This window comes from Macaca fascicularis, chromosome 6 (genome assembly GCF_037993035.2).
Source record: "Macaca fascicularis isolate 582-1 chromosome 6, T2T-MFA8v1.1".
NCBI lineage: Eukaryota > Metazoa > Chordata > Mammalia > Primates > Cercopithecidae > Macaca > Macaca fascicularis.
This window is the reverse complement of record NC_088380.1, coordinates 34,654,849-34,680,554: the sequence shown is the minus strand read 5'-3', so window position 1 is coordinate 34,680,554 and position 25,706 is coordinate 34,654,849. Positions and strand designations below refer to the sequence as shown.

The 25,706-nt window shown below is 40.1% G+C and overlaps 1 protein-coding gene across 7 annotated transcripts; it reads left to right on the top strand.

Annotated features, from left to right (window-relative positions):
• Positions 1-1,996: 1,996 nt before the first annotated feature.
• On the top strand, positions 1,997-25,422 carry C1QTNF3 (C1q and TNF related 3). 7 transcript variants are annotated; one of them, XM_065546144.2, is made up of 6 exons: positions 1,997-2,168; positions 9,494-9,605; positions 11,827-11,880; positions 16,499-16,628; positions 21,124-21,223; positions 24,379-25,422. In XM_065546144.2, the coding sequence occupies exons 1-6, from the start codon at positions 2,155-2,157 to the stop codon at positions 24,536-24,538; spliced, it is 570 nt and encodes a 189-aa protein (XP_065402216.1). In that variant the 5' UTR covers positions 1,997-2,154; the 3' UTR covers positions 24,539-25,422. The 7 variants fall into 7 exon arrangements, with proteins under 7 accessions (XP_065402216.1, XP_005556728.2, XP_005556729.1 ...); XM_005556671.5 differs by having other exon boundaries at positions 11,827-11,981; XM_005556672.5 differs by having other exon boundaries at positions 1,997-2,348.
• Positions 25,423-25,706: the final 284 nt, after the last annotated feature.

Genomic DNA, 25,706 nt, shown 5'->3' with positions numbered 1-25,706 from the left:
CTTAGCAAGATGGCCCACGTCGTAGGGGATGCGTGATGATGAGAGCCAGAGACAGCTCTTGGAAAACCTGTGAATTGGGTGACCTAGATTTCAGAGCCACTGCTTGCTTTGTGGTCTCCTTGTGACATTTTCTCTGGGCCTCCCTGATGAGGGAACATTCCCCCACTGAGACACTGCTCTGGGCTTTCCTTCCCACAGCAAAAGCCCATCCACTTGCTCACCCTCCAAACACAGGCACCATCCTCTCCCCAGCTCCAGCTCCAGGTCTGGGAAGAAAATCCTCAGTTACTAAGAATAACAGTTTGACGCACTTCCCTTCCCAGGGACATCTACCTTTTAACGGTGGACATGATAGAACTCAAGGAAGCCTCCAGTGAGGAAGGTTTAGATGCTCAAGGGTAGACTTGTATCATGGAGATGGCTGAGTTTTTAATTCCCTACTAGGTGGGAACTGACTGCTCGGACCGAACATGACTTTCAAGGCCCCTGAACTGTGGCCTGGAGAGCTTTTAGTTCACAGAGTAACTCTCTCTCTCCGTCCCCAGCACCAAACCCTTTCCATGTATAAGTGTGGACTCTGGAAGCGGCTGTTCGGGTAGCTGCAGGAGGAGCCAGGCTAGCTTTTGACAGTTCTGGCCATTTCTAGAGATGGCTCTTGGTTCTCAGGCCCTTGGCTGAGCGATGGGGGCAGCTGTCAGCAGCTCTCTCTTCTCTCCCCTTTTCCCACCTGCTCTGACTCTTCATCAGCAGGCTGAGCTTCTCCAAGCCTCAGTTTCCCACAGTGCCGCATCGCCCCCTTCTCATCAGACGCTTGCCACCCATGCTCTTTACGGTCTTAGGTCTGTCCAGTTTTCACAAGAGAAGGCCAGTGACATTTTCTTAAGCCAGTGAATGAGTAATATAAATAAAATCGTATATAAATAGAAGCAATTTTTGATGACAAGACTGTTTAAATTCTCTTAATTTATTATCCCGAAGCAATTAGGAATGTCCATTCGCTTTTTGGCTGAATTAATAAAAGTATAGCAACTAAAGCAAAGAACATGAGAATCCTCTTGCTCTGGGTATGCTGTGTTCGAAATAATGTGTTTGGTGCTTTCCACTTCTTCAATTTTATTATTTATTTATTTTTTAAGTAGAGACAGGGTCTTGCTAAGTTGCCCAGGCTGGCCTCACATTTCTGGGCTCAAGGGGTCTTCCTGTCTTGGGCTTTCAAAGTGCTGGGATTATAGGCATGAGCCATTGTGCCTGGTGCCGTTTCTATTTTAAATCAGAATATGTCAAAAGAAAGAGGAGCCAGAGACAGCCTTCTCTTAACACAAAGCAGAGTGTTATATCTTCATCTGACAATAAGTGACTTGGTGAACTTTGATTTAATTTTGGCTTTTGGGAAGTCATGGGGAAAAGAAGTAAAGCTGAGGATAGCGAAATACCTTTGCTAAACCCAGAGGCACTGCACCTGAATCCTGCTCAGTGTTTTGTAGGCAACTAACTGCCTTCTGCCACTGCCTTCTGGAAGGGGAAATGAGTTATCTTAAGTGGGCCAAAGTGGGGAAATACTAACAGTACAACTAGAAAGCAAGAGCTGTCGTGAAAGCCCTGAATGGGTTCCCACTGCCATTTCAGACGAAACTGATGCAGTTAAGCCTGAATTTCCTGGCAAGCGCAACGGTAGGTTTTTCCAAAAGGCTTTTTAGACTGCAAATACACAGCCTTTCCATGTCTAATCACAAAAGCAAACCGCTGGACACATGCTCTCTGTTCCCAGCTGGTTGTGTATGTTTTCTTCACACTTCAACAGAAACGTGCCAAGGTGTGACATTTATGAATTTCGCCAACTGGGAACTGTGCACACAAATCGTTATAGCCTGTGGTGTGGGAAAATGATGAATGGGGGCTGTTCTGCCTGGGGAGGAGGGCTGCTGTCACTCTGGCATGCCTACAGCCTTATTTATTACACACCAAAGTATAAAACCACTCCGCCACTGCAGCTCTCAGCTCCAGTCCTGGCATCTGCCCGAGGAGACCACGTTCCTGGAGTCCTGCTGTCTTCTCAGGGAAGCTCTGAGGCTCTATTGAGAATCATGCTTTGGAGGCAGCTCGTCTATTGGCAATTGCTGGCTTTGTTTTTCCTCCCTCTTTGCCTGTGTCAAGATGAATACATGGAGGTGAGCGGAAGAACTAATAAAGTGGTGGCAAGAATAGTGCAAAGCCACCAGCAGACTGGCCGTAGCGGCTCCAGGAGGGAGAAAGTGAGAGAGCGGAGCCATCCTAAAACTGGGACTGTGGATAATAACACTTCTACAGACCTAAAATCCCTGAGACCAGATGAGCTACCGCACCCCGAGGTAGATGACCTAGCCCAGATCACCCCATTCTGGGGCCAGGTACTCAGAATTCTCTTCTAAGGATATCTGTGAAAGCTTAATGAGTTCTGTTGCTGCTGCTGTTGTTGTTGTTGTTATTTTTTTTGGCTAAGATTCTTAGAATCAGTGAATGCTTCCGAGAAGTTCGCTAAGCTGCTTGTGAATCTCTTTCTGGATTGCTCTCCGGTACAAGAGAGACTGTCGGTCTCTGTTAGAAAATCAGCAGAGGCAGCAATGATGTGATGGGATAGTGGTCGTAGCATCACCCCATCAGAAAGGGGAACCCGGCCAGCCAGCTTCCTGCTATGCTGGGACTTGATTTCTTTCTTGCTCTGTTGGTCCGGAAAGGAGTGCTGACCCATGCAGATAGATGGGTCACTGTAGACAATCATTTGTTGTTCTTAAGAGAATTGGACTTTCTTAACCCCTTCCAGCAGGGAGAAGCTGCCCTTTGAGTTTGTCAAAAGCAATCAAAGTTTTTTTACTTTGATTTGTGAGTGTGCTGTCACATTTCATGGCAGTCTTGTTTATTTGATTAATAGCATTCTAGATTGTTAAGCTTCTCTGTTCAGCCTGTTTTAAAAAGAATTAAAGAGTTAAATAAAAAATAAACTGTTCGAAATGCAAACCTTATAGCATGATTTGATGCCTGATAATCACAGAGGACTTGATCTATTTCTCAGGTTATAAATTCAGCTCTAAGGAAATATCTTTAAATCTTGGTAGTACAAGAGTGAGTTAAGATTTCAGTAGAGTGAATTGCAAATTGGTGACACTCAGTGTAATTTAAAATATTAAGTACATGACGAGACATATTTTGAATTACCCTCTAGGCGTGTAGTGTGCTGAAAACTGATGGAGGGAGCAAGAAGAGTTACTTTGAGTTACATGATATTTGAACACATAGGTTTTTACTATAAGATTTGATTACTTTAATGCATTAAATAGGACCTGAAGAATTTCATGTAATTGAAATCTAAATCCTTCCTACCATAGATTCAGAAGTTTGGGTTGGTTGGTTGGTTATATGATCAGATCAAGATCATACACAGAATCAGTTGCAGATCTGAAACTAACCCAGAGCTTTTAACTTGACCACACAATGCAGTTGTCCAAACCATTCTGTGGGGGATGTATCCAGAGAAAATTGCTTCTTTAAGGAGCCATAGAAGAAGTGATAATCTCTAAATATGATCCTATCTTTTGAAAGCCACTTTTAGAGATTGTCTGTGCATCTGACAATCTTTTGGCTGAAGGGTAATGATTAACACTGATTTGCGTGTAGGTTTTTGTTTGTTTTTGTTTTGTGGTGAAGATATTTTCACTTCCGTCCAAGACTTGATCTGGACTTTCCATTTTACAGATGGTATCCTTCCTGACCATGGCAGTGTGATTCCCCCAGAGGAAGCAGAAGGAAGTTAAAGGTTGTCTTTGGTCATTATGTCCTGACAACCGACAGCCAGCAGGCCACTGAAATCCAAATCACATTTCTCCTTCACTCTAGCTTCTAGGTTCCTGAAGTATTTTCAAACAAACCACCAACAGGAGATATTGAGGATATTTAGAGTTACTGATATTCTGGAATTTTTCAATACAACTCCTCTACCAATGGCTGTGGAGACCACAGATTGAATTGAAGATTGTGCTATGTTCTTCCTTCTTTCCCTACTTCCCCTGTCCCTCTTCTTTGATCACAATTCACTTTTCCTCTTATTCATTCAGTTCCCAAGCATTTCTTGTGTTTCTACTTTGTACCAAACTTTAAAAGGCGGGCCAGGGATATATAAAGATAAATTTGCCTGAGCTCCCATGTCCAAACAATCCTGAAGTGCTATAGTAGAGACAAATTTTTGTTAATTAAATTAAGTTTAATTAAATGCCATGTGTTAAATAAAGTCAGTACATAAAAGGCAGTTGGGCAAAAGTGTCAAAGTACTGATAGTCTTTGAGTTGGATCTCAAAAGATGAGATTAAAAGAATGACTATCCACAGCAGATTTTAAAAAAAAGTGCTGCAACAGAGACTGGAAAGCCTGTGAGGGGTTGGCTGTGGCTGAAGCTCCTGGGTTAGGGATGCAGGGGTGGGGACTGGTGGGGACGGGGTGTTACACAATGTTAGTGCCAAGGAAGATTCTGCTAGCTGGTTTAGGAGCTTAGATTTTGCTTTGCTAGCTAGGCTTTGTTTGTTCATAGCAGGACAGTGAGGTAATCAGATATATGGTCTGGAAAGATGCTCTGGCTGTGGGTTCATGGTGGAGTACAATGGCCAGAGATCTGGGGTGGGCAGACCTGGGCTCTCTTTTCCTGGTATTTTCTTCTCTGCAGCCTCTTTGTCATTCACCTTTATCAATCTCCCCTCCTTCTCCTGGATACCCATTTCTCCCTCTTCCCACTTCCCTTCCTCTTCTTTCTTTTCCCTTTTTTGGGGCAGGAGGTTTAAAAAAAGGAGCTATGACTCTCCTTCCTAGAAGTCACTTACTAGTAGTAGAGCTCCATTCTGCATCATTACCCCTAGGCCTCCATCTACAAAATTGATGGAGCGTGTCTTAGAGAGAAACTCTTTCTCCCATGCTGCAGATTTACAGGCCTTCTGCATACAAATTTGACCCGCTTTTGGGAAAGGGGATGATAAACTTAAGGAGATCATAAATAGCAACTACCTACATGTAATTTTCCCTTACCTAGGAGAAAACTTCTGAATTAACACATCCTGTCCAACTTGTTCTAAGAGCTCCAGCAAAAGGCTCACAAGCATTGTTTCATTCAACTGAACTTTGAAAGATAAGGCCAGAGGAAGGAACCTGTAATGCAATGTTGCTGAAGGGTTCTCATGAGGCGCCTGATTAGTAGCAACCAGAAGTCTCTCACTGTTCTGGTGGCAGCTCTGTGCAATTAAAGCGCCCTCAGATAGCCTGGTCTTGCACTTCCAATCCTAGTTGACTTTAGCATTGAGCAACCTCATCTCCTGCAGCTGAATTCTTGTGCCTAGATACTAGACTTTAAAAACAAAATGTTTCTAAATTATTATTTGAAGCTTTGGAAAATACTTTAGTATCTTTGCATTGTAGAGCTGGAAAAAAATGCAAGACAATTGTAGGGAAAAAGTGGGAAATCTCCTGTTTCATCCTCTGAAGATTCTCTGAAAATGAACTGTCCAAAGGCAGATCAATAGGAGAAAAACACATACAGATTTACTTAATGTGCATAGCACATGGGAATCACATGGGGATGATTTCCCAATAGCCCAATGCAGTATGCATGCTTACACACCCTTCCATGTAGGGTAGCGGGGAGTTGGGGAATGTAGAAGTAAATTACAAAGTTCCTCTGAGCCCTGGGGGAGGTGTTGTTACCAGCAGTGAATCCATGTGGGTCTGCGGCAACGTCAATTCTTGGCTCCTCAATTTCATTGAGGGTCATAAGGCAGAAGGAGAGACCAAGGCAAGTTTTAGAGCAGGAATGAAAGTTTATTAAAAAGCTTTAGAGCAGGAACAACAGGAAGGCAGGTATACTTGGAAGAGGGCCAAATGGGCAACTTGAAAGACAAGTGCACGGTTTGACCTTTTGACTTGGGGTTTTTTTACATTGGCATACTCATGGGGCCTTGCATTACTTCTGCCTTGATTCTTCCCTTGGGGTGGGTTGTCCACATGTGCAGTGGCCTGCCAGCACTTACTTGGGAGGTGAGCATGCACAGTGTGTTTACTGGAGTTGTAAGCATGCTCCCTTACTAGCCAAATGCTCCTAAGTGGTCATTTGCCACTTAAACTGCCATTTTGCCTCTTAGTGCACATGCTTGAGCCCACTTGCCCAACTCCTGAGATCTTATTGGGAAGCTGCTGATAACCAGTTTCAGGTTTTTTCTATCTTTACGAAGACTGCCTTTCCCTGGCACTGGCTGCAACCAATTATTATTTTAGAGACAGTTAAAAGCCACTTGATCATCACCTGATGATCACCTGACATTCCTGGTCAGGTAGAGCCCTCCCCTACCCTGCTCGTGTCTGAGTAGCTACCTACTGTAACAGTGTCAAGAAGGGAAGGGAGAGAAATTTACTGTGAACAGAGGTTGTCTTAAAGCTTCCCAGATTATGGCTTCTAGCTGCCCTCAGGAAATAGAAGAAAAGCCTGTCTGAGCCTTGTGATGACTCCCAGTATCTTTGCTTCTCCAGTGGTTGATCTTTCCTGGCTATTTGATGAGATTCCTAAGGAGGGGGTCGTAAGACAATTGCATTTCTTTTGGAAAGACACTTCCTTAGTCAAATAAAGAAATTCCAGACAGAGTCCCTCCCGGCACTTCTGGAAAGAGGATCAGAGAGACTGGGAGGCAGGGAAAGGTCAGAGAGAGACCTTGGATCTGAGGCTTCTTTCTTTCTTTTCTCTTCTTTTTTTTTAATAAGAGATTTGCCACAAGCCAGTTTTCCCTATGATAGCTCTTCCAACACCTCTTTATTAAAACACTAAAGGTCAGAAGGATCATGAGGCCCCTCTCTCATGATCTGCATTCATACTGAAAATCAAGGTCAAGTGAGCTTTTGTCCTGCTCCACAGAGCCTTCCATCCTCCCTGTGCTCACCTTATCTTCATGGCTTATTTCTGAAGCCTTCCATTTCCAAAGCACTCAACACGTGGAAGCACGTAGTTTAAAGAGTCATTTTCTGTGCACCAACACCACCTCATCCAGTCCTCCAATTTAATAGCCAAAAACAAAACAAACAAAAAAGATGTCTGGAGAACAGTGACTTCTCTAAGGTCACGCAGCACCATGATGGAAATTCTAGTTACATCCAGTGGGTGTTTCAACATTCCTAAGCATTTCAGAATTTCCATTCCATTCCTACATCAATGGTTCCACTTGAGGATTTTCCCTCCTTCTCCTCCCTTTTCCATCCTTAAAATTCATCATTGGCAGAGCCCTGGATTTTCTGAGGTTTAAAAGGCTGAATTTCACATTAGCAAAACCATAACAGGAAATATGGAATCCTTCCTTCTCAGATTACAATTTTGGATTAGAAAGTGGGGCGTGCCGTGGTGTCTTTGACTTTCCAAGTGTCCTGAAATCCCTCAGATAAAATCACTGAGATGAAATCCCTCACCTCAAACCAATGGCTTTAGTTGATTTTTTCTTCCCCTACCAATTTGACAGAAGGTTTTCATACTTTCTAGTTAGTTCTTGTCCAGGTTTCAGCCTGGTAGACTGAAGACAAGACTAGGAGTTAGCTCTAAGTTATAGCTCCTGATCAGCAAGACTTGGGTTCTGAGCTGTTGCAGGAGAATGCTTGTGCTACAGATACTGTTCAGTGTTTTCCCTGAATAGCTTTGTGGAAAATTTTAGGAAAAAGCAGTGAGAGAGTAAGAACAAAATCCAAGCCCATTTTTAGAAAGAAAAGAAAGTAAGGTCTAAATGTTTAACGGTGTGAAGTTTTGACCCAGTTTTCTGCTTAAATTTTTAGTGATAAATGCAACTTGAATTTTAAATTCTTTTTTCCTCCCTCTGTGTCTCCTTTTTCTTTCTCTTCTTCCCTGTCCTCCTTTTTCCCTCCTTTACTTCGTTTTTTTCATGAATCTCTTAGCAACAACATGCTGTTTTCAAAAGACCATTGAATTATAATTGATGTCTAAGAACATTTCCACGAGTATTTTGTATGACATAATTAAAAGGCAAGTTGCCAATTTAGATGAGAGTTCAAATTTCATAAGCAACTTTAACTTTTCTGCCAATCAACTTCCACTAAGTCTTTAGCTCTTAGACAGCATATATTTTAGAAATTTATCTTTGTGTAAATAAGCATTTCACTCGGCATCATACTTGAGCATATTTAGTACCCATTAAATGCTTATAAAATATTGGTTCAAAGAGTGGGATAATCATTTCACAGGTTTTTTTGTTTTTGTTTTTGTTTTTTTGTTTTTTTTTTTGTTTTGAGACTGAGTCTTGCTCTTGTCTCCCAGGCTGGAGTACAATGGTGCTGTCTCAGCTCACTGCAACCTCTGCCTCCTGGGTTCAAGTGATTCTCCTGCCTCAGCCTCCCAAGTAGCTGGGATTACAGGCATGCACCACCATGCCTGGCTAATTTTTGTATTTTTAGTAGAGATGGAGTTTCACCATGTTGGCCAGGCTAGTCTCCAACTCCCAACCTCAGGTGATCCACCTGCCTCGGCCTCCAAAAGTGCTGGGATTACAGGCGTGAGCCACCATGCCTGGCCTAATTATTTCACATTTTAAAGTGGAATGTGGGAAATAGAAATCATGTTAAATAGTTGATTTACTTACAAAATTAAAGTTGTTTCAAGATGTAGATAATTAATAAAAATGTATTGGACTTATGGCTAATAGCAATGTATTATATTCTTGAAGATTGTTGAGAGTAGATTTTAAGTGCTCTCTCTACAAAAACAGTATATGAGACAATGTATATGTTAATTAGCTCAATTTAGTATTTTACGCTGTGTACTTAGTTTACAACAACATGTTATACATGATAAATATACATGTAATTTCTAGTTGTCAGTTAAACAAATAAATAAATGTATTGGACTAAAGAATACTTTATTTCTTTCGTTTTCTAAGACAATTTAAGTGTGCTATGGCTGTTTGAAAAACTAGTGTTACTATTCAGAATTTCCAGGAAATCTTAGTCTAGCTCTTAACTTAGTATCATGGATATAGTAAGCATTTAAAAATCGTGTTTGAAGTGGATAATTCTTGTAATTTGAGGATCATCTACTCAATTTAGCTACATCTGGGGCTATGGCAGTTGGAAAAGAAAAAAGGCTTCCAAGTCCACTTCTGAAGGAGTTTCTTCCTTTGCTGTTACAGTAGCAACAGGAAGGCACTTTCCAGAAATAGGACCCAACTTCCCACTTCCTCCTTTTCAAAGAGCATCTTCCTCTATTGACTTTCTAGTTGCCTTTGACTTTCTAGTTGCCTTTTCCTTTGATCATCAACTGACCTTAGCTACTCCCTGACCCTTTGCCACTGATATCTCTGCCACATCCCATCTCTTCTGATCTTGCTGTGATTGATTGGAGTTAAGCTTGCCTAAGGGTCAAGGTCAGTGAAAATTTAGAAATCCTAATTGCTCATAAGTACCTTTTGTTCTGAAGCTTCTCTTTCTGTCTTTTTAGTCTCCACAAACCGGAGGACTACCCCCAGACTGCAGTAAGTGTTGTCATGGAGACTACAGCTTTCGAGGCTACCAAGGCCCCCCTGGGCCACCGGGCCCTCCTGGCATTCCAGGTAAGGATGAGCAAGACACGCTGTCACTCTAATTGCAGCCTGAGCTAAAGTAGGAGGAAAGGGCAAACCTAAATAATTTGGGATCACTTCGGTGTGATCCAAAGGATCCACTAGACTCATGGCATCCTGGAGTACCACGTTCATAGTCTGGGAGTCTCCTCACCAGCACTAAGTCTAAAACGATCAGGTCATAGTCGTCTTTCCAGTATATCTGCCACAGCGCACTTTATGAAGGGCAGAGTATAGCCGAAAGCTTACCGGTCTGGGCTACAGCCATCTCAATGCCAGTCACTGAGCTGTGCATCCTTCTGTGTGACTCTAGGTCCAGCTAAGTGCTTCTTCCTCCAGTCTCAGGGTCTCTCCATGTTCAGTCATCTCGTAGTTGACTCTCATGCCACTCTTGGCCTCATGGAAACATTTTTAGGCTCCAGTACCATGTAGTGGCATGGGGAAGGCTCTGGAGCTACATCAGACCCCACTAGGCCAACAGTTCAGCCATCTGTACCGTACCAGTGCCGCCAGGCACAGGGAAGTGCCGCGGGCCTGCTGGTACCTGGGTCAGTCCAGGAAAGGGTAGCCCAGGTCCCCTCAATTTGGGGCTCTCAAGCCTACCTTGGGTTTTATTGTCTTCATCCTCAGGTTAATCCCTAGGGTAGGACCTCATCTCAGGGTCTGGCCCAAGTCCACTGGCTCTTCTGTGACTTACTCTCATTGATGTTAATATTGATCAAATGTGGTTCAAATTTTTTTCTACTTTTGAGTAGCTTCTTGCACAAAAACAAATTTACAGCAAGAAAATCTTATGTTAAACTTTAAACTACATTTACTGGCTTGGGATCTATGTCATTGGCCATCAAGGACAGCAGCCAGCAGGTGCAATGATGTAGGGTAGGGACTATTTTGACCCTTGTAAAATCTTCTCAGGTCTTAACTCTTCTGAGGTTACACATAAGGCTGGCCTTGGTTAAATGTTTTCTAACCAGGAAATGGCTTTGTCACTGAACACATTAATTTGTAAACACAGTCAAAGTTCATGCATATGTTAATTAGCTCAATTTAGTATTGAGCATTTGGAAAGGTTGTAAGCCTGGTATGATAACCGACCAAGAGTAGCATGCAAAATAAACAGCAAAAAGCCTGACATTTAGCAAACATTAAAAATAAAGAAGAGGTGTAGAAATTGTCTCTTGGTGGCAAAGGGAAAAGTTAAAATTATTTTCCAACTCTTGCTTTCAAAATCATTGCTGTAATTTGTTTAATGAATGAGTTTACCTTTTCCTCAGTTGTAAAAGTGGTATGTGTTTTTTGTAGAAAACTTCAGAGACAGGAAAATACACAGAATGACATGAAAATTACTCATGTTCCACATTTAGAAAAGAATCTCCGTGAATATTTTTCTGTAACTTATTCTTGTCTTTTTTTCCCTATGGATATAATACATAAATACATCTTTTTCCAAACAAAGAGAGTATCATGTTATCTCTATTTACTCATCACTTTTTTTTTTTTTCCTGAAACAAGGTCTGGCTCTTTTGTCCAGGCTGGAGTGAAGTGGCATGATCCAGGCTCCCTGTAGCCTTGGCCTCTTATGCTTAAGAGGTCATCCTGCCTCAGCCTCCCAAATACCTGGGACTACAGGTGCGCACCACTACACCTGGCTAATTTTTTAATTTCTGTTTTTGTAAAGATGGGATCTCGCCATATAGCTCAAGCTTGTCTCAAACTCTAGGGCTCAAGTGATCCTCCCACCATGGCTTCCCAGAGTGTTGAGGTTACAGGTGTGAGCCACGGTACCTGGCCACTTATAACTTTAAAATCTAAAAATATCATGAATATCACTATATCATTAAATGTTTTTCTTCAGCCTTCTTTTTTATGACTATATAACATAGTTTCTAGAACACATCATGCCCTCCTAGTATTGGTGATTATATATGTGCTTTCCAGTCTTGGCTATTTTAAATGATAATATCATAATTAGAATTCTACACAATTTTTCCTCTAAGCCTTGCTTCAAAGGATGAACAGGCTTTGGAGCTTTAGGGTATCTAAGGCTTCTTTCAGAGCCTGGCGCCCTATTTAGATGATGATATCCGTTGGTTATAGTTGGGATTGTTTCGAATGGGCCCCTTTCATAAGTGAGTTTGGACAGTTTGTCTAGAAATGGATGGTAAGTATGAGCGACTGGGTTTTCTCATGTGATGATATCTGGTTGTTTAAGGAAACCATGGAAACAATGGCAACAATGGAGCCACCGGCCATGAAGGAGCCAAAGGTGAGAAGGGCGACAAAGGTGACCTGGGGCCTCGAGGGGAGCGGGGGCAGCATGGCCCCAAAGGAGAGAAGGGCTACCCAGGGATTCCACCAGAACTTCAGGTAAACCATCCTCGGTACATCTCCTGGTGGCTTTCCAACCTCCCTGACCACGAGGGGCCAGGAATCAGGATGTTCGAGTGCTTCCTCAAGTCTTCCCCAATCCTGAGTAAATCTGAGTCTCAGTTTGTTCTTCTACGTCACAGGATGTTTGCATAAGGCCCATGCTGTCCAAAAGGAGGACTTTGATATTATTCTTAGGGAGACATTTATGAAGAGTGAGATCTAAGACCCACATAGGACCAAATCCAAGGCAACCCTGAATATAAATTAATCTCCTGTTTTCTGAAATGAGATTTTTTTAAGAATGTAATAAGATGTAATAAGAGTTAGGGCCAACTCAAATATATAAACATTTAAATATATAAATGGAATGGTGAAATGTCTGGTTATAATATTTTATTTATTAATGTTGTTATATTTACATATACTAATGCATACATAAATATCGATATATATGTTTTCTCTCAACTCAGATTTTGTGGTATAATTTGTATTTATTTATTTATTGAAACAGAGTCTTTCTCTGTTGCCCAGGCTGGAGTGCAGTGGCACGATCTCGGCACGCTGCAACCTCTGCCTCGTAGGTTTGAGCAATTCCCTGCCTCAGCCTCCCTAGTAGCTGGAATTACAGGCATGCATCACCACACCTGGCTAATTTTTGTATATCTAATAGAGACAGGTTTTTGCCATGTTGGCCAGGCTGGTCTCAAGTTCCTGGCCTGAAGTGATCTGCCTGCCTTGGCCTCCCAAAAAAGTTCTGGTATTACAGGCTTGAGCCACCACGCTTGACCTTGCGGTATAAATTTTACTTGAGTTTTTCTTGTCAGAATCTTCTTTATCAATGGAAGATTTCAGTTTTGAGTCATCCACTCAGTGTTCCAGTCCAGATTACATTCATTTCAGCATAAAGTTTAAAAAATCAATTTATGAGGTTAAAAGTGTACATTTTATCCCAAGCTCAAGTACCCATCTATTCTTTATCTCTTTTTTAAATGACTGTTAAAGTTCTTATTGCCAACAACATCTTAAACTTGTAAATGTGAGGTTAGGTCACAAGAAAAATTACTAATTTTGGGTTATTTCTGGAAGGTGGAGGAGGGCTAATATTTTGAAATAGATCCCCTCCAGGGGACTGCTATCAGCATTGAAAACTAGCATTTTTAAAAAATTAAGTTTCTTTCTGGCTAGTGTCTTCCCAAAAAAAGTAACTTGTGGATAAAAATAAAGTAACTGAGATAAAATCCTGCAGCATGAGAGATTTTTGAAGAACTACACTATAAAACGATTCTTGCCTGAAAGATCAATTAGGGGGAAACTGTCTTTTGTTTGTGCGTGTATGGTGGTTGTTTGACCCTGTATAAGTTCCATCATTTTTCTGGGCTCTGGTTTTTCAGGTTTAAAATAACTTGAATAGTTAGTGTGTTATTCTCACTGCTTTTTGTGGGTTTTGCAACTTTTAAATGAATGCTATTTTTGTTTTGTTTTGTGTGTGTGTGCACAGGCTGGAGGGCAGTGGTGTGATCTTGGCTCAGTGCAGCCTCCACCAGGGTTCAAGCGATTCTCTTGCCTCAACCTCTGGAGTAGTTGGGATTACAGGTGCGCAACACCATGCCCGGCTAATTTTTTTGTATTTTTAGTAGAGACGGCATTTCGCTATGTTGGCCAGGCTGGTCTCGAACTCCTGGCCTCCAGCGATCCGCCTGCCTCAGCCTCCCAAAGTGCTGGAATTACAGGTGTGAGCCACCGTGCCTAGCCAAATACTGTTTAATAATTTCAGCAACCTGGGATCCATGTGCCAGTATAAATTTACAAACAAAAAGGCTAGAGATGCCACTCAGCCAGGTTAAGGTATTTAATAAGACAGAAGATACACGTCTCAAAGCTAGACTCTCCAACGCAGAACCTATGAATGGTAAACCATGGAGAAGGGGCCCTAGAGTAGCCAGTTTGATAGAGAACATTCTGGGCAATTATTAAATTTGCCCCATCAGCTATTTTACCCTAAAATCACAGTACAATCATTTGGGTAGGCAGATTGTGAAGGAGGGAACTTCACATTCTTTGAAGGTCCCAGCAAGTTAAAGAATTTATTAATCTAACTTACACTCAGTTTCAATGACTCATTTGGATGAAGGATTGACTTTGACTTTCTTTTTTTTTTTTAATTTTTCTGCACATAATGATACACTGCAGTGTAAAATGGGGATTATCTCTATACAGTAAGTGATCTCTAGGGTATATTTTTTTGTTTTGTTTTGTTTTTTGACTTTGACTTTCACAAGTCATTCTTCAATGGTGAGTTTAAGCAGAACCTTTTCTTTTTTAAAAAAACTTTTATTTTAAACTCAGGGGTACATGTGCAGGTTTTTTACATAGGTAAACTTGTGTCATGGGGATTTATTGTACAGATTATTTTATCACCAGGTATTAAGACTAGTACCCATTGGTTATTTTTCCTGAACCTCTCCCTCCTCCCACCTTCCATCCTCCCACAGGCCCCAGTGTGTGTTGTTCCACTCTATATGTCCACGTATTCTTATCATTTATCTCCCACATATACATGAGAACATGCGGTGTTTGATTTTCTGTTCCTGCATTAGTTTGCTAAGGATAACGGCCTCCCACTCCATCCATGTTCCTGCAAGGGACACTCATTATTTTTCATGGCTGCATAGTATTCCATGGGTGTATATGTACCACATTTTCTTTATCCAGTCTATCATCAATGGGAGTTTATATTGATTCCATGTCTTTGCTATTGTGAATAGTGACAAAAGCTTTTCTTGACAGGTGGAATTGTCTCAAGGCTTTTAAAATTATTGTTAACATTTTGTATTTTGAACTTCAACCCTGTCTTTGGACATTAGTAGTATAGAGGTGGTAACAATAGTAGTAGTGGTGCCAGGAGGAGGAAGAGTAGTGCCCCATTCTCCACTTAAGGGATATAGAAATTTGAGGCTCAATTACTCAATGACTTGCCAAGTGACAGAATTAAGAGAGATGGGCCTTAATCTCATATCTTTGGGCCCAAGTAGACAGCTTTATTCCCAAACTCATAGAGCATCTTGGTTGCCAATATGAGCTGGTTTCTTAAGTTAATTCTCTTTGCTGATCTTTTACCGATTGAGCAGAGGCTTTCAAAGTCCCTTAAAAGATTACACATAAAGTATTTGTAACCATTCCCAGAAATGGGTGTTGACCATTAAATGACTTCTCAGATTCCCCTATCTCTAAACTTTGCAGTTCCAATATTACATTTTTTCATCCAAAATCATGCCGAAAAATTTTTGCTGTTCTAATATTAAAAAAGATTGTTAATTTTAGTAAACCATTTTTCTGTATTTTAGATAACCGCAAACACTCCTTTTTACCTTTTCAAGGTTATTCATGTAATATCTTTTCATCATTAAAAAAATTAGAAAACTTCTGGGCCAAAAATAATAAAACATGCCCAGAAATGATTACTATTAACATACAGTTACATAACTTTTCAGATTTATGCATACTTATATACGTGTTACTTTTAAATATGATGGGAACATATATACATATTATTACTTTATTTCATGAATGACAATCTATCCTAAATGTCTGTTCATGTAAATAAGTAAAATTCTGTATTTTTAAAATTTGTATCTTTTTTTCTGAATATAAAATTAATACATGCTAACTTGAAAATTATAAGTGTAATGAAGAAAGGAAAACTTTCCCATGAAACTTCTACCAAGAAAGACCTGCTATTAATAATTTCAAGAATATTCTTGCAGATATTTTTCTGAATTTGCCCACACAATAACTCCATCTACACAGACACAGTTAATAAAGTCTGGTATCAGACAATAATGATCTTGTGTTGTCTACTTTTTGAGTAAACAGTGTATTGAAGATATTTTCTCATTTTATATAGATGCACATTTAGATCAGCATCAAGAATTCTCAAAGTGTATTCAAAGAATTAATTTCATTAGAAATTGATAGACTGGGCACCATGGCTCCCACCTATAATCCTAGCACTTTGGGAGGCCAGGGAATGTGGATCTCTTGAGCCTAGGAGTTTGAGACCAGCCTTGGCAACGTAGTGAGAACTTGTCTATATAAAGAAAAACAATAAATTAATAGGTATCTCTTGGGGAAAAAATAATGCAGGGTTACCAAAATTAAAATGTTTGGCTATAGGGTTTCTCACATCCTTGAATTTGCTGATGTGCATTTCACGGCTGTAAGTGGAAAATTTCATCTAAATTTTTCTGGCATTATTTGATAACAGAATTTTAATATTTCAAAAAATCATTTGAAAGACAAATAATCTTTGAAACCTATGTTCAGACATTGTCAGTCTAACGGCTGCATAGCATTCAAGTGTTAGGAATTACCATAATTTATTTATTTCTTTCTCCATAGATTGATGTTTATTCCCAATCTTGCTGTTATGTATAATGTTTAACACACTAATCTGCATAAAAACTTGACTTCTTTAAGATAAATTGCCTATTTATTGACCAATAATTCTTTCCTAGATTGCATTCATGGCTTCTCTGGCAACACACTTCAGCAATCAGAACAGTGGGATTATCTTCAGCAGTGTTGAGACCAACATTGGAAACTTCTTTGATGTCATGACTGGTAGATTTGGGGCCCCAGTATCAGGTGAGATGGAAACATTGGATAAAGATTGAGTTAATCAATGTCATAATAAAGACAAGGAAGGAAGGAAAGAAGAGAGGGAGGGATGGAGAAAGGGAGGGAGGAAAAGAAGGAGGAAGGGAGTATGAAATAAAAGAAGACATTAAGGTAGTTATTTTTTTCTGATTCAAGTTAAACCAAACAGCTCATATAGATTTCTATTGGATTTCAAAGTAAATGAATTAGAATCTGAAAACACAAAAATAGTTTTTAAAATATGGCCACAGTCATTAATATTATTAACTCTGATCTAGACTGAGCTAAATAATTCTTAAGAGGACATAGTTACCTCAGACTTTAAAAGTCCTTAAAACATAATTCTCAGTTTAAATGTGTCATAACTGTTTCCTCCCCTTGCCACCACCTCAAGGAGTGCCTGATCCTATTTTTTTAATTAAAAGAAATTGAGCAGGTAATACATTTACTTATTTAAAAAGTTAAAAGAGTTTGTTTACGCAAATGAATACAAATATATCTTCTCACATTTCTGTATAAAAGCTAGGACAGTCTACATTCTGATTGTGTTTTACTTTTTTAAAAAACTAACAAGATATTTTAGAAACCTTTTCACATCATTACTTTATCTTCTCTCTTATAGCTGGATGTACCAACGTATATTTAATGATTCCCTTATTGCTGGACATTTGGGTTGTTTCCAGTTTGGTTTTTTTTGGTGGTGGTGGTGGATTTTTTTTTTTTTCTAGGCAGGGTCTCACTCTGTTGTCCAGCCTGGAGTACAGTGGTGCCATCTCGGCCCACTGCAACCTCTGCCACCTTTGCCTACCAAGCTTAAGCGATCCTCCCCACTTAGCCTCCCGAGTAGCTGGAACTACAGACCCAGGCCACCATACCTGGCTAATTTTTGTAGTTTTAGTAGAGACTACCATGTTTTACCATGTTGGCCAGGCTGGTCTGAAATTCCTGGCCTGAAGTGATCCGCCTGCCTCAGCCTCCCAAAGTGCTGGAATTACAGGTGTGAGCCACCATGCCGGCAAGAATATACCACTTTGTAATTGATCACTTACAGGTGCATCTGTAGGCTAAAGTTTCAGGAATGTTATCAGTATAAACATATCCATAATTTTTATCAATTTTACCAAATTGCTCCCTGTAAGTGTTGTACCAATATACTTAAATTGTTAAGATATGAAAGCGCTTATTTCCTGATAGCCTTATCAACAAAATGTGCTTTCAAGTTTCTGGACAGTCAATAAATAGAAAATCCCATTTTACAAACATTTTACTTTGAATTAATTTTAGACTTATAGGAGAGAGTTATAAAAATATTATACAAAGTTATCATATTTTCTTTAGCCATCTTCCCCTACTATTAACGTTTTAAATAACCAAAGTGCAATTATTAAAATAAAGAAATGAATCTAGGTACAATACTATGACTAAATTATGGACTTTATTCAGATCTCACCAGGTTTTTCTGATGCCCCCAACTTTTAATTCCTTTTATTGTCTGGCCATTTCTACCATGGGTTCGCACCTTTTGTTCTATAATGTTCTTTCATAGAGGTATTTGCTTTATTAGTATAAATTCATGGCTACATTTTTCATCCACTACATGACAACATTTTTTCTTGGAGAGTATAGTTAATACATTAGGGTCGTTTTTGCTTTTCTTTTCTACTTAAAAAAATTAAGTGATGATTGAATGAGTTGGATTTTCCTAGACCAGCTATATGCTCTAGTTTCTTGGTGAAGAAAGGACCAGGGGAGTTTCTAGACTAGATAACTCAAAGGCTCCCTCCCTTGCTGCCAGGGGACTAACGGATTCTTTTAAGTACGGCCCTGATGTGTGTTTTCCTTGGTCACACTTCCACTGCCTCTCCAGACTGCACTGGGTCCATGAAAGCTTCTGAAGCCAGTCTTATGCTTCCTGGTTCCCTTGCCTTCAGGAGTCCTTTTTTTTCCTTTCTTTCTTTTCTCTTTCTTTTTTTTTTCTTTATTTTATTTTATTTTATTTATTTATTTATTTTTTGCTGGCAAATTTTGAGATTGGCCACTCACTGCAGATCCTCTTTCCACATCCTACACTGTATCTAGCAACCATCACCCCAAACGCAGCCTTTGCTTCCGCTTGGCCCTGTTCACAGCGGCTTGTTTTCAGCATTGCACTTCCACATGGCCCTCACTATAAGAGAGTGCATTTCTCCTGGCACTGTGTGACACCTGCTGTCACCTGGCCTCCTCAGAGCCCAGCCCAAACTGTGTTATCTCCAAGTGACTCTGTCCACCCTCAGGGGCATTTGGCAGCACTTACAGGTATTTTTGAAGTTCATTGATTTTCTTCCAGTCTCTTAGTGTTGCAGAATGTGGATACTTATTTGATTTTTGTTTTCCAGTTCTTTTCATTTCTCTATATGGTATCCAGAATTAAAAGGAAGAAACTTCTGATGGAGGCAGTGGCCCTGTCAGATGTTCACAAATGCTTTTAATGGCACCTTGATTTATTTCTCTTCTCAACTTAAGTCAGAAATGAACTGAGATATGAAATGATAGAAGCAATCTTTCATTACACCTTAATGTCATGAAAATCATCTTTAAATGTTCTTATGTGATTTTCTGCTCTGAAGGTTTACGTGGTAATTTTCTTATAACTATTCCGTTAAATGCTATCTGTGCCACAGATTATATTAGTGACTAGAAATACCTAGTCCACATTTCCATGGAATTAAGTGGCTTTATAATTGAAGCCTAAGTAAGAATTTAGTTTTTTAGAGCTCTCTTGCCAGACGTTCAGCTTCTAGCGATACCACTGTCATTTGACCCTCACAGTTTTCTGTTTCAGTCTCCATTTTTGCAATAGATTGCAAAAAGACCATTTTATCCTTTCCAGCTTTGGGAGTGAAGAGACAGAGAAGGCTGGTTTTTGAAATTACAGCAACACAAAGACCACCAAACTGTAGTGCAAGTGTGTCTCCTCTGGTTTCAGTAGCTTCCCTTGCAGGAAAGTCACATGTGGGTATAATACATACTAACTTCGGTATTTCCAACTCCAGGCATTTCATTTATTCACCATCTGGTGTTTTAGTCTACTCTTTCTAACATGTTTTTGCAATCTATTTTTAACAGTTGTCATGATTTTGTAAGAAAAACTAATATATTTTCCTGTCATTTTGATTTCAGCTTTATCTTCTTGAAGTATTGAAAATTATGTATGTGTATGTGTCTAATATGAAATTTTGTAAAACGTGAAAAACTAAACACATATAAACTATTTTCCTTGAGGCTTTTAATTTTTATCTGCCTTTACTTTTCATCTGTGGGCCAATCTCTAGGCATATGAATAGGCATGATAAACTTTTAGGCCATTTCCTTTGTTCCCAGAACATTGAGTATGCGTTCTCGGCACTAGACAAAGCACCATCATACTTCTTCATTTAATCTGACTTAGAATCAGGTGAATTGACACGGCACCCTTACAACTTTCATCTTACTTGATTGCACCTTTGAGAAAGAAATAGAACTATCTTTTATTAAAGCTATTTCTGGGTTACTGTCTTGAAAGGCCATTTGTTTAAAATGTAACATGGAAATCAGTAAGAGCTTGATGACTTATGTTCATTCACCTTTCCAAAATGCACACCAAAATCCCAGATCATTTAGAGTTTGAAAAATTTTCCTTTTGTTTTTTCTGTGTGCTATTGGATTCTTCTTAATCATTCAGTAAAAGTATCCTGTGTGCTGGCATTTAGAGTATATTAGGTCATATTATATTGCTTTCAATTAGGAGCCCTAGGCTCTTATTAAATAACTCAAATCTTCAAAAATATATGTTGGTCTTTTTCAAATGAAGAGGATACAGACTTTTAGTGACAAGGTCCTGTCACTGAGTCTAAGTTGGGTCTTTCTGTTTATTGTATATAATTTCACCAACATACAAGGAATAGCATAAGAAATTACCAGAACCATATCTTTATAACTCATAAACATTTATTCTGTGCTCCAGGATTTCCTTATCTTTGGCTAACCCCTTTGGTGAGTATAATCGTCTGTTGTATTGTTATAGTTGCTCATTTTCTTAAGCTACGGAGCATCGTTGTTCAACCACAAACCTCTCTGTACCTTGGTAACACGAGTTCTGTGGTAGATGCAGATGATAGCTAACCTATGCCCAGGAACAACACCTACCTTGCCCTAAGCACTTTGTCAGGGCACAAGGTGGTGAGATACAGCTAAAATGAGGTAGGCCTCTTCCCTTAAAGACTTTCAAGTCTTATTCGGGATACACAGTGTACACATTGAGAAAGTCTCAAAACACTTGAAAGCACTTGGAAGGGGAGTAGGTAAAGGGACATTCCTGCAGATCAAGGCCAAGGAGAAATACCATACTACAAAGAATATCAATAAAAGACATGCGAAGGCATTTGGCAAATCTCCAGGTATCTCCAGGTCCTCAGTGTATAATATGTTAATATCAACATGGATAAATACCTGCTTTTTTCAGGTGTGTATTTCTTCACCTTCAGCATGATGAAGCATGAAGATGTTGAGGAAGTGTATGTGTACCTTATGCACAATGGCAATACAGTCTTCAGCATGTATAGGTGAGTGGTCTTTTCTATCACGGGTCTCATCCATGCTGCCATTGTTTGTTCAAGGAACACCTAATGACAGGGAAGTGTATAGGAGTCAATAGAGCCTGACATGGCCCTGTCCTCAATACGAGCCCTCATGCACCAATGTGGCCACATTATCACCATTATTGTTTGGGAAGAAATAAATCTGATAAACTTGAGCATCAGCAGGTTGATAAGAGGCCTTGCATTTATTACTAGCAGCACTCCCCATAACCAATCATTTGGATTATTTTTATAAATCATTATTTTTCTCCTCTCTCTCTGCCCCTTTTTCTGCTTTCCCATTCTCCCACACCTTCTGATGTTAGCTTGGAATGTGGCAGAGAGGCAGAGAGCCAACACCTTTCTTACAATTAAATGGGCCATGAGTTATCTATGAAATATTTTGTGGCTGTTAGCATTTCTCTGTTATTTTTGATGATGTGTGATAATTGCTGTGTTTACTTCTGGAGCCTAACCTGAGTGAAATGCCAAAAGACAGAAAGATGAGTCAGGGTAGGTGAAATTGTTACAACTAAGAGATCCAGTAGCTCTAACACACTAGAAGTTGATTTTTCTTGACCAGTCCAGGGAAGACTTTCAGGTTGGGAAAGAATGAGGAGTTGTAGGAGGGGTGCAGGTTGGAAATGGGTTTATTCTTCCTGTTTTTTGAGGAAGCCAGGCTGATGAAAGCAGCTCTGCTATCTATAAAACTGACTTTGAGCCGGGTGCAGTGGCTCACACTGTAATCCCAGCACTTTGGGGGGCCAAGGCAGGCAGATCACAAGGTCAGGAGATGGAGACCATCCTGGCTAACACGGTGAAACCCTGTCTCTACTTAAAAAAAAAAAAAATACAAAAAATTCACCGGGCGTGGTGGCGGGCGCCTGTAGTCCCAGCTACACGGGAGGCTGAGGCAGGAGAATGGCATGAACCCAGGAGGCGGAGCTTGCAGTGAGCCGAGATGGCACCACTGCACTCCAGCCTGGGCAACAGAGCGAGACTCCATCTCAAAAACAATTACAACAACAAAAAACAACAAACAACAAAAAAAACTGACTTTGAAATTCTCTCTGGTCATTGTCATTGCCAGAGCCAGAAGGAAAAAGGTTCCTGTTGCAAGCTTGTGGAAATGTTTATGAATCAGGAATTCTGTTCAGAGAACTTAGTCACATTGTTTTCCACCCAACAAATGCAAGGGTGACATGGAATTGTAGGGCCAATGGAAGAAAGGAAAGGGGATTCTGGTGAACAGCTAGCCTTCTCTGCCCTCTGGCTTCCAAATACCTGCTGAACTCTTCTTCCTACACTTAGAATACATGTCTCCCCATCGCTCTGACCCTATGAGAGACAGCCTGTAAAGCACAAATAATGCATCCAGCTCAAAGCCCTGAGTTAGTCAATGAGCAGTACTTTTCATCAAATTGGTTTGTTGGCTATTTTTCTCTTTGGCTCCTGCTTCTGTCCTCTAGGAGGGTCTTCTCTGTCTGCTTTTCTCTGTAGCGCATCTGAAAGGTGAGCAAGCCCTCCTCAGGGCTCTCTCACAGCCCACTTCCTGCTGGTGCGAATTTGAAGACTGAGTCAAACATCCCAAGCCTCTTGAGTCCAGTTTTGGGTCTCTGGTAAACCCATTTCCTCAGAAACTTACTTAGCAGGCTTTTACTCTATTTTGTACTCTATTTACTCTATTTACTTAGCTGGCTTTTACTTTGTTTGTTAAAGAGATTAAGTCAAGTCAGTTACATGTGTTACTAAACCACACTCCATGTACTTTTCTTGACAGTTTTCAGCCTGCTATTCCTTGTCTTCATGGCTTTCTCTCAATTTAATGGAATTACCCTGAGGCCTTCTAAAGCAATAGATTTGGGTAGAAAGGCAATATTTTTAATCCATCAGATTGTGCCACAGCTGTGTCTATTTGACTGAATGAGTAGTCTTTTAGTTTTCTTCTTTTTAATTTTACTTTAAGTTCCGGGATACGTGTGCAGAATGTGCAGATTTGTTACATAGGTATATATGTGCCATGGTGATTTGCTGCACCTATGAACTCATCATCTAGGTTTTAAACCCTGCATGCGTTAGGTATTTCTCCTAATGCTCTCTCTCCCCTTTGCTCTCCCTCCCCTTTCCCCCGACCCCGCCACAGGCCCTGGTGTGTGCTGTTCCTCTCCCTGTGTCCATGTGTTCTCATTATTCAACTCCCACTTATGAGTGAGAATATGCAGTGTTTGGTTTTCTGTTCCTGTGTGTGTTAGTTTGCTGAGAATGATGACTTCCAGCTTCATGCATGTCCCTACAAAGGACATGAACTCATTCTTTTTCATGGTTGCTAAATGAGCAGTCTTAAGGAGAAAACATCAACTTTATCACTGCTCTTCCAGGTATAAAAACACCCGGCTTTTTTAACCTTGTTAGGCCCCAACCATATAGACACTACTTTCTTCTTCTTCTTCAAACAAGTTAGTTTTTGCCTAAGCTCATCTTCTGTAGCAACATCTTTCTAAAAGCAGCAGAGTATTTTGGCTTTTTCCAGTCACTTCCCTTTCTTAGCCTACAGGTGTTAGATCTTCCAAGTTAACATGTTTTCCCAAATGTTTTTGCACAGTGTAACATGGATCTTCTGCTTTCCCAGACCATGATATTTGTTTTCCCATTGCTCCTTGCCTGACCATGAGCCAGTGCAAGCCTATTTTTGTTTGCACTATGGAGCAGTCTCCTTTTGTACCAAATTCTAGCTAGTTAGGGGAAGCTAAATTGCTGTAACAAAAACCCAGTGGAATAGCTCAAACATATTATAACTTTCTTTCCTTCTCATGAAACAGTCCAGGGTTGTTCTGGGTTGGAGCAGGGAAGAGAGAGAGCTGTTTTCCACACAGTCTCCAAGAACCCAGTACTCAACATATGGCTTCCAAGATCATTCTGGTCATTGTCATGAACATTCCAGACAGTCATAAGAAGGAGCAGGGAGGGGTTTTGTGAGAGTGTTACTCGCCAGCCTTAGGTCATTTCTGCTCACAGGCTGTTTCGAGAACTTAGCCACAGGATTATACCTGTGGGAAGGGGAAAAGGGAAGCACAGACTTTGGTGAAGAGCTGGTTGTTCATGGCAAAGACTAAGTAGTTTGATCTTCTTTTTCTTTCCAGCTATGAAATGAAGGGCAAATCAGATACATCCAGCAACCATGCTGTGCTGAAGCTAGCCAAAGGGGATGAAGTTTGGCTGCGAATGGGCAATGGCGCTCTCCATGGGGACCACCAACGCTTCTCCACCTTTGCAGGATTCCTGCTCTTTGAAACTAAGTAAATATATGACTAGAATAGCTCCACTTTGGGGAAGACTTGTAGCTGAGCTGATATTGTTATGATCTGATGAACATTCAAGTTAGGGTTTTACATGCTGTATTCAAAAAGTTATTGGTTGCAATGCTATTCATGCTACAGGTACACCAATAATGTTGGACAACTCAGGGGCTCAGAAGAATCAACCACAAAGTAGTCTTCTCAGATGACCTTGACTAATACACTCAGCATCTTTATCACTCTTTCCTTGGCACCTAAAAGAGGATTCTCCTCTGAAGCAGGTTGGAAATATTTTTTTTCTATCAGAGAAGTCATTTGCAAAGAATTTTGGCTGCTCTGCTTTTAATTTAATACCAATTTTCAGGAACCCGTGAAGTTTTAAGTTCATCATTCTTTATAACGTTTGAGAGAATAAGATGCAGTGATATGACAGGGCTGGGGCAAGAACAGGGACACTAGCTGCCTTATTAGCTAATTTAGTGCCCTCTGTGTTCAGCTTAGCCTTTGATCCTTTCCTTTTGATCCACAAATATGTTAAAACTCTGAATTCACATACAATACTATTTTAAAATCAATAGATTTTAGCTGCAATGTGCTTGACCAGTAATGTTTTTGTAATTTTGTCTATGTTCCCCCACATCGCCCCCAACTTCGGATGTGGGGTCAGGAGGTTGAGGTTTGCTATTAACAAATGTCATAAATATTTCATAGAGATACAGTACCAATAGATACTCAAATGTTGCATGTTGACCAGAGGGATTTTATATCTGAAGAACACACACTACTAATAAATACCTTAGAGAAAAATTTTGACTTGGCTTTAGATAAAACTATGGCAAGAAAAATGTAATGAGCAATATATGGAAATAAACACACCTTTGTTAAAGACACTTTCTAAACTTGTTTTTAATAAAGTTTAATAGTCATACAATTGTAAATCACTATGGTTAACACAAAGTGAAAAAATTTTCATGCAGGTGATGTGAACAGCCATATGAATAAATGACTTGGGCACACAGCAGGGTCACACGACTCCAGAAAACTTCACTTTTCAGTTATTCCATTGTTATAATTTCAACGCTTTAAGACATTGATGTTTAGAGGGCTCACTAATAAAATCTGAATTTCTCTGAGGAAAGAGGTTTTTTATCACATACCTGAAGTCTTTGTAA